This window comes from Aptenodytes forsteri, unplaced genomic scaffold (genome assembly GCF_000699145.1).
Source record: "Aptenodytes forsteri isolate BGI_AS27 unplaced genomic scaffold, ASM69914v1 Scaffold15, whole genome shotgun sequence".
Taxonomy (NCBI): domain Eukaryota; kingdom Metazoa; phylum Chordata; class Aves; order Sphenisciformes; family Spheniscidae; genus Aptenodytes; species Aptenodytes forsteri.
The window spans coordinates 17,565,025-17,573,762 of NW_008795129.1; the positions used below are offsets into that span (position 1 = coordinate 17,565,025).

Genomic DNA, 8,738 nt, shown 5'->3' on the forward strand with positions numbered 1-8,738 from the left:
ACTGGGTTGGGCAGAATGAAATCAAAGACCTCCAGCTGACTCCTTATTGTCTTCCTTCTCAGTTGTATGCAACAGGAGGCTGGGTAAAGGGGATGCTTTTGCCACAAAAATCCACAGTGTTCATTCACAAATAAAACACCTTATTTTCTCTTTGTGCATAAGACTCAACTTTGTCCCTGCAAAAGACAATCACTTGAAAATCTGTGTAGGAAGTGCACTGCTAGCATAATTCTACAATGCTAATGGAATTTCTGCCAGTAAACATTTTAATCCAAAATTTGTGTGAGAATTAATTCTTTTCTTCCCAAAAAGAGACTTTGCGTTGGACACTTACATCACTGGCTAATTCATTCGCTCTCTTGGCTATTTGGTAAGCTGGAGTGATCATAGCAGGAAAGCTGCCTTTCCCTTTCCGTTCTTCAAACTCTTCTGTGTATTTTAACTGTAAAAATCCAAGACAATTCAAGAACAGTTAGATCAAATGTATCTTAATTACACACATAATCAATTCTTAAAGTTGCAAAGTCAGGCATTTGATGGCTGTCATCTGCCAAAAGGAAGACGAACCATGAAGTCTGAATCTACCTCCTTTGTGTGTATGCTTTACAACGTAGTCTTTAACTACGTGATCGCGTATCTTCTGCAGGACCTCTGTGTCTCATTCAGGGTATAGGATGGATCACAGTTGTTTAAAGAAAATACTAATGTTGTCTGCACAATGCCTGCTCTATTAATATTAGAGTCAGGCAGCTTCCTTCTTTACTTTGCATGGCAGCCAGTAGCTGGGACTAGTTCTCTGCCTTCAGTTCTGACAGCCAGCTAGTCCCTAAAATGGCCTAGAACGTAATATGGTCTTTATAACTGGAAGTACTAAATACTTAATGGTAAACTGTATCAAGAATATTTTAAGGTAATACACATTTCAAGAGTCTGCCTTTCAAATATTAATTTTTTACTTTTCTTTATGTTCACATTTTTAAGTGATTTATAAATGTCCTAAGAGCCACTTGCAGAGTCAAAAACAGGTCAACCTATTTTGTTTCACTTACATCACTTGAAAGCTGTCCTCCAACCTTTGCATGAAGTATATCTGGAGTGTCTACAACAGAGGTGAATTTTGAAACTCTCTCTTCATGTCCCCGCTTATATTCTACCTAAGGGAGAAAACATATAAAGTACATATTACAAACAATAAGCAGCAAATACGCATTTGCTATCAGAAGGCTTCAAGAGAAAATGAGCAACAACAGTCATGACACTCCCTACTGTACAGTTAAGCTATCAGTATATTTAAGGCCCAATTTCCTTAAAGTGAATGTCAGAAGCAGACAGAAATGGACCCAGATAATCAAATTTTCAAATTGTACTAGATTTATGTGAGCCATATATTTGATTAAAATATTATGAGAATAGTCATTAATGGCCCAAAACACTAAGATCATACTGCAATGACAATGCAGACAGTGTTTGCAGAAAACAATGCAATACTTTAAAATCATTTCTGCAGAATTTATTTTTACTTGACCTTTTTCAGTTGAATTGTTATTTTTATAAATAAGCAATTGTCTGTGCATATATTTAAAGTAGCTTGTATATGAATTAAATTCAATATTACAGTATTTTTATTCAATATTATTTAACTTCAAATAATAAAGCAAGCAAAAAAGTCAGATGTAAATAAACAGATTAATAAAGCCATAAAGTGAAAATAAAGGTAATGAATTAAATAAACATTTTAGAGCGATTCACAATCTCTTTCCAGTTATAATAAATTACAGCAAAAGTTGCTATATCTTTCAGGAAATATCTATATTGCCATTTATCTTATATGATTGTCTTCCCAAGCCAAGTAGTTTGTTAACCCTGTTTCCTGCATCATGTTAAAGTTTTCTCACTTTGCAGAATTAACACTACAACAAATATTCATCATAGAACCTATTGTCTAAAGTGAATGGCCTAAACCCAGGATTCTCCAAATTCAGAAGTCTAACATACAATTAGAAAACCTGCGACTTACATTACTGCTTAGTTGGGTGGCTCTCTTAGCAACCTGGTAACCTGGAGTGATCATAGCAGGAAAGCTGCCTTTGCCTCTCCGTGGTTCATATTCTTCTGTATATTGAAACTAAAAAATGAACATTTTTTGTTTTGTTGTTACAAAAGACCCACTGTAGTTTAATGTGATTCCTCTTTTAATGCCTACTTCCTAAAGGTATGTATCACTTTATTTAAAAGCAAACAAATTAAAGAACTTATACCTTATAAGTTTGTTAGGTAGAAATATTTCCTACATACAACAGAAAACATTCCCCATTCATATCAGTTATCCACTGTTAATTGGCTATGTTGACTGAATCACTAACCCATTGTATGGGTATAGACAGTCATAATTCAGAAGTGATTTTCATCAGTCATGGAAATACAGTCAATGAAATGTCTACTCTATGGAAAATAAGACACTTTTTCCATCGTGAGTTCTGCTCTACTGAGGGAAACACCACTGCCTGCTAGATCAGGATATAATCAAGGTCACCTCAGATATCATTGGTCAGTAGTTGAAGTGCTTCTCCATTACGTAAACAGATAAATGTATGATTTCCAGGATGGACAATAGCATTCTTATGTGACTTTAATCTTTTACATGGTTAAATATTGTTATTGACAGAAGTAAACATGTCAGTCTCTCCTTTGGTAACATCTTACCAAAGGTTGGCTTTGATGCACTGGTTAAGTCTTCAGAATATGATAGCCCATGAAAATAAAGCTATTCCAAACATCAGCCCACTTACATCACTCAGAGCCTTCTGTGCCTGTGTTATCCTGACCATCTCAGGATCTGGGATGGTTCCCGAGTACCACGATTTTCCCTCCTCGTAGGCAGCATAGTAAGCATTCTACAAAACAAAAATTAAATAGCTACCAATCTTCACCCATGTTTTAATACACAAACAGCTGATCTGACAGAAAAAAAGGGAACACACACAATGCTGTGTAAGTGAAATTTACTCTCTGCAGACGTACAGCACAAGGCCTACACTCCACATACCTTCAGAATACCAGGGCAGAGCTTGTATAACAAGAACTGACATCAAGATGTCAGGATCTAGGATCCTGGAGTGAGACTCAAATAATTCCCCTGGGAATCAGACCACTTGTTGTGAAGCTTCAGTGTCAGTAGAAAGAAGACACATTGAGTATGGCTGTACAGGCAGCAGTCCAAACAGCTAACAGCTAATAGATACACTCTTCCTCACCTCCTGATTCTTGCACCCTAAGCTATAATCAATCTATGCTGCCTTGAAAAGTTTAGCCAAATGAGAAGCAATGGCTTTTTTAGCATTGAAATGCTGTGAGTAAAACCCTAACAATCAGGACTGCCAAGGCCAATCCTTGGTCTTCTGCAGGCTAGCGGCTTGGAGACTTGAGGGATATTTCTTACCTGGGTGGCCAGTCGTTGGGCTTTATAGGCAGCTTCAATTTCTCTGGACCTTACATCCCATTGAAAGACTGATTTGAATTGTTCACCCTCTTCTCGATATTTTATCTAAAAAAAATTGACTTGATATTAGTAGTTTGTTAGTGCAGACTAACACCCCCCCCTCTTAGGAGAAGAACAAGAAGGGAGACGAACAAGAAGGGAGACAAACAAGGTGAACACAGTCTTTCAGTCCACAGTGATATGGAGTCCACATGAACTGCAACAACAAAAGGAGATGAATGCACAAGACAAAATAACAAAAACAGTGCAACTCCCACCATAACAAATCCACTTCAGTGCCTGCTGGTTTTGGTTGCACCTTAAACCAGTCTAAAGGAAGGCTACTTCCAAAAACACCCCTGGCCCTACTAGGTGACCCTTCTTGTCTCTCACACACTGACACCATCAGACAGGCGGCTGTTGGGGAAATTGTATCAGGGAATTAGTATGTAGGCTTGTGCTGTGTTAGCTTTCAGCTATGTCAGTTCCTTCATCTGCCTCACTGCAAAAATTATCAATACCAACACAAGAGAAGCAGAGGAATAATGTGACTGCACAGAACTAATTCTCTGGGTGGCAGCATCAACATGACTCGGTTTAAGACAATTTACTTTAGTCATAATGTTTACCTGTGCCTGTGCGTTAGATCTCCAGTTGCTACAGACCAGCCTAGTTTTCAGTGCCAACTAATAATTTCGCCCTGAAGACACATTTATATATGATATGAATGCAGAAACCAAGGGACTATGACAAGCACACCTGATCCACCAAATCTCCACAGCCCACAAGAAAATACCAACCACCTTCTGAGAGCCTGCAAAACTCTCCATCTTTTCCTCCTTCTCCCTCTTTAGACCAACACCACTTACAACCTGCTTATGTACAAAAAGGCCACATAGCCTGCAGCTCTATGTCATGCAAAGACTACCTAAGTACTTCCTCCATGCCACCCATTCTTGGAAAAGGAGTCCCCATGTGCCTGTGCATTAGATCTCCAGTTGCTACAGACCAGCTTAGTTTTCAGTGCCAACTAATAATTTCGCCCTGAAGACACATTTATATATGATATGAATACAGAAAAAAATGAAGAAGATTGGGTTTAACCCTAAGGTCAAAACTCTACTCTCTAATCCACACCCAGATTCTACCTAAGATTTTTTTGCTATTATTGGAGCTGCACATCTGTAAAGGAGCAGCATATTAGACCTGAAATCTGGCATGAAGTTGTGAAAGAATAATTTGGTCTTTAGATAATACTTTTTGGGGAAGTAATCTATGAAGACTGAAATCCCCAAGAATTTTTAACCAGAACACATCAATGCAGCATTAGATGAAAGAACTATTAGCTGGTGGGTAATATTTTACTCTTCTATTTCCCTGCACAGTGGCCGTAAAGCATCATGACTTTATAAATGTAAATCCTGGGTCATCATTTTCCTACTGTTAATTTTATGACAGCACACAGAAATATAACTGAAATCACAGCTCTGTTATACAACTCACTCTACAGATGCAAAAAATAACAGTCCCTGTCCTGAAGAGTGCAAATTCTAAACTGGCTGGACAGAAGAATCACTGAGCATGTGTACCATTATCCCCATTTTATAAATTAAGTACAGAGGTACAGAGAGATGAATGATTTGTGTGTTCACATAGAAATTCTGTGTAGAGGGAGGGAGCTGAATTTTTATCTCTGCATTCGAGTCAGTGTCTCAACATAAGACTAATGAGAACATTATGTTAGGATTGAAGAAACGTTACATTTTTTGCATAAGAAATAATCTTACCTAAAAACCCCCAACAATCTACAGTAGCAATTTAAACCTTTTCTCAAGTTAGCATTATTTTATACACTTACCAATGAAAAAGTTTTCCTACACTCAAAACTTCTACAGAAGTACTCCCTTTAAGTAAGTACTGCAGAATCAGCTTCTTTACTATCCTTACCAATTTTCTCTCTGGAGCAGAACCTCATTATGTGATTGAAAAGGACAGAAGGTGCTTTAGGTGTAAAAAACAAGGGAAAGTGATCTTTGAGCTATAATTTGTCTGGTGTGTATATTCACATGCACTGGAAGTATCAGAGTCTCATATCGCTGCCTAAAACCAGAAATAGAACCTGCAGTAATCCCAAACTCATTCCTGACCAGATCTGTCACACACAGTTTAAAGTAAGTGTGATAGTCACTGCTGAAATAGTTACTGCCTATGATATTGCAAATCCTGATGCATAAGAATACTGTACAAGAATGATAAAGAAAAGATACAGTGTCTGATAAAGGCTATTAAATGTACATCAACTTTGTACCGTTAATACAGAGCATCAGAATGAATTTAGTACACTATAATCTAAGAAATACAACTTCCTTCTTTTATTTTAATGATGGCTAATCACACTGAAACACATTGGTTTGCTTACGAAATAAAGTCATGCAAGGAATAGTACTATTTTAGAGTATCAAAAGACATGACATTCAAGAAAATAGTATTACACATAGAACTGAGATAGCTATCAATTATTGGCTGTTTCTGTGTTTCTCACTTCATGAAATTCTTAGAAATGCAAGTTTGAAACAAATGTATCTGAAGGAAAACAATGCAAGACAGAAAAGATTGGCATTTGAAAAGAAAGAAGACTTTGAGCACCCCTAGAGGTTTGCCGGGGCACAGCAGCCTTTTAGAGGATAGATGCAGTTAAAAGGGCATGGAAAGCTAGTCCATCCTTAACGTTTTAGCAAAACATTTTCAGGAAAACCATGCCAAGCTCCCTGGACTTCGTGTTTTCTCACAAAAGGGAAATATCATCTCAGGTTTGTCAGAAATACTTGACAAAGTATTTATGAGAACTTTTGCCTACGTCCTACTGAGACAGAATTTATTTTTTGTTTCATGCCCTTTAGTATCAGTTTCAGAAGAGATCATAAAGCAAGTAGGTCATTCTTGTTTCAAATGGCTGTGTAAACCCCCCCTGATTTAGCTACTAAGTTTACATAGCTCTGAGCAGTATCTCCCGCATTTTATGTGAACAATGCTTCCATGTAGATTATCAGTTATGGCAGGTGAGAAACTGCTATCCACTTTTCTTTCTGAAAGTAGAAGCAAATTCAGATCTAACCTTTCTTTCTTATGAGTGAATGCATTTTAAAAATTATGATTGAAACCCGGGCTGAGATCTTACTGCTCTAAAAAAACACAGGAGAGTAAGTAAATAATACATATCTACATTGTGTAAAGAATACATTTCTAAAACAAGACACAAATATGATATCAAAATGTAAAACAAAGCTAAATACATTTGGCCCTCAAGCTTCTTACCTCACTTACCACTTCCGACAGTTTTTTTGCATTTGTATTTATTGGTGTCTCAAATACGCTTGTGAACGCATTGTTTCTTGGATTATGTCTAAAAAAGGAAAGTGTGAAAGGATATTAGGAATGCACCAGACAGCCCACCAGAAAGGTTCTTTCTGAGGACTCAAAAACACAATACCAGCCTCCACACCTCTATACATAACTTTCCCCCCACTCATATACAGATCTCAGATTTCATTCAAGTTATTATTGTACGGAGTAGGTGCCTAGAGCAAAATTAATTTTAATGATCGTCATATCAATGCTGTGTTTCTAATAAAAAAAAAGAGAATAATAGAATAAAAAACAACTGTCATCTCTCCTTTTTCTGCTGACAAATTTGACAGGAATGGATCATTATAAAATAAAAACTTCTCAGAACAAACCAATTCCAAAATCTGCATTTTATACATTTTCCTGATGATTAGCTCAACCTTGTTAACTCTTAACCGCTGATTTGGAAAGCACTGAATTTTATGGTTGGGTTTATTTTCTTCCCACAATACTGAAATGGAACTTAATTTGGTATCTTTTAACTCACTGGACAAATGAGGAAGCTTTATATACAGTAACAAGGGTTTCCCATCATTTGTGATTCATGTAAATCCAAAGATATGCACGAAGGCACTAACAATACATAATTTCACATCACACATGGGACCAGGCTGAGTTCAAATGGTGATCTTCTATTACATTAAAATGACTTGGCATTTTAAACCTTTGCTTTAAAAAAAAGGAAACACACTTACGCTTGACAGTAAGGCTTTTTCTCATGGCTAACAAAGTTGTTTACTGTTAACATCATCTTGCATACTTCACAGTGAAAACAGGCTTTATGCCATGTCTGGAAATACCACAAAACAGAAACCAAACAGTCATGATTTGTATTTCATTATTATTCTGTTGAGTTTTAAATCTCAGTATTGATCCTTAACATTTCACAAATTTGAAGAATTCTTCTTCAAATATATGCCTATTATTAACTCATTTCAGTTCTGAACCCAGTTATGAGTAAAGAATTTTTGGAACCATGTTAAAAGTGCCAATCTATACATTTATTATAGTCCAAAATAATAAAGAAAGACAACTGACCTGATCTATACAGTTAATCTTCTCAGCAGGGTAAACCCCATAGCCACATCTAGCACACGGCTGCACATTCATCTTGAAATCCACAGAGTGAAAAATATATAGGTTTATATAAAAGGTTCAAAGAGTATGAAAGTGACTTTTTGGCCTGTGCAAAGCACACTCTAGACACTCCAGTCAAGGCCTTTTGCTGTGGTCAATGGCTCCCATTAAAGCTCTGAATTGAAGTCTGTTGCTCCGTTTGCTGACCTTCTGTTTCAAAGTCAGCTGCTGGCTGGCTTTTAAAGCTGCCAGTTAGTAAGAGTGGTTATTTTGGCAACTGTGTCAGTGCGTAAGGGAGGGTAGCAATATCTTTCTCTAAATAGAAGAATGAACTCACAGAAACGAATCATGTCCATGTGAATGTTAGAGTCTGATCATTTAGTATTTCAGTTTTGCTGTAAAGCCAGTTGTCATAAGCCCAGGATGAAAAGTATACACAGCAGCAGCAGCAATTATCATAGTCTCTCCTCACCCTGATATACAGCAAGTGACCTCATGGAGGACTACTCTGTGTTTAGGAACAGCCTCATATTAAAAGGAGGTACACCAGAGACAGAGGCCAGAGTTGGGTTTGGAGCTTCCTGGCCCTTTGTTGGACCTAGAAGAGATACACCACCGTTGTCCCAGCCAAGTCATTATCTTTTTTCCCTTGGTGCCAGCTCAGTTTCACCTTGTATGTTATGGGCAACAGAGCAGACCACACTCATTTCTCATGTCTTTCTGTTTCATCAACCTATCACTCCATCTCCAGGTGCAGGAGGACGCACAACGAAATGGG

General features: G+C 37.3%; 1 protein-coding gene across 4 annotated transcripts in view; it reads right to left on the reverse strand.

Annotated features, from left to right (window-relative positions):
• Window positions 1-8,206, reverse strand: part of NRAP (nebulin related anchoring protein) — a 54,907-nt gene extending 46,701 nt beyond the window's left edge. For 3 of the 4 annotated variants that reach the window (XM_009277880.2, XM_009277879.2, XM_009277876.2), the window contains exons 1-8: window positions 7,922-8,206; window positions 7,579-7,673; window positions 6,794-6,881; window positions 3,440-3,544; window positions 2,790-2,894; window positions 2,018-2,125; window positions 1,050-1,154; window positions 335-442 (exon numbers count right to left, since the gene is read on the reverse strand). In XM_009277880.2, coding sequence (XP_009276155.1) covers window positions 335-442; window positions 1,050-1,154; window positions 2,018-2,125; window positions 2,790-2,894; window positions 3,440-3,544; window positions 6,794-6,881; window positions 7,579-7,673; window positions 7,922-7,993 — 786 coding nt within the window. In that variant the 5' untranslated portion in view covers window positions 7,994-8,206. The remainder of the gene's footprint in view (window positions 1-334; window positions 443-1,049; window positions 1,155-2,017; window positions 2,126-2,789; window positions 2,895-3,439; window positions 3,545-6,793; window positions 6,882-7,578; window positions 7,674-7,921) is intronic. The other variant, XM_009277877.2, reaches the window with a different exon arrangement.
• Between the last annotated feature and the right edge of the window lie 532 nt (window positions 8,207-8,738).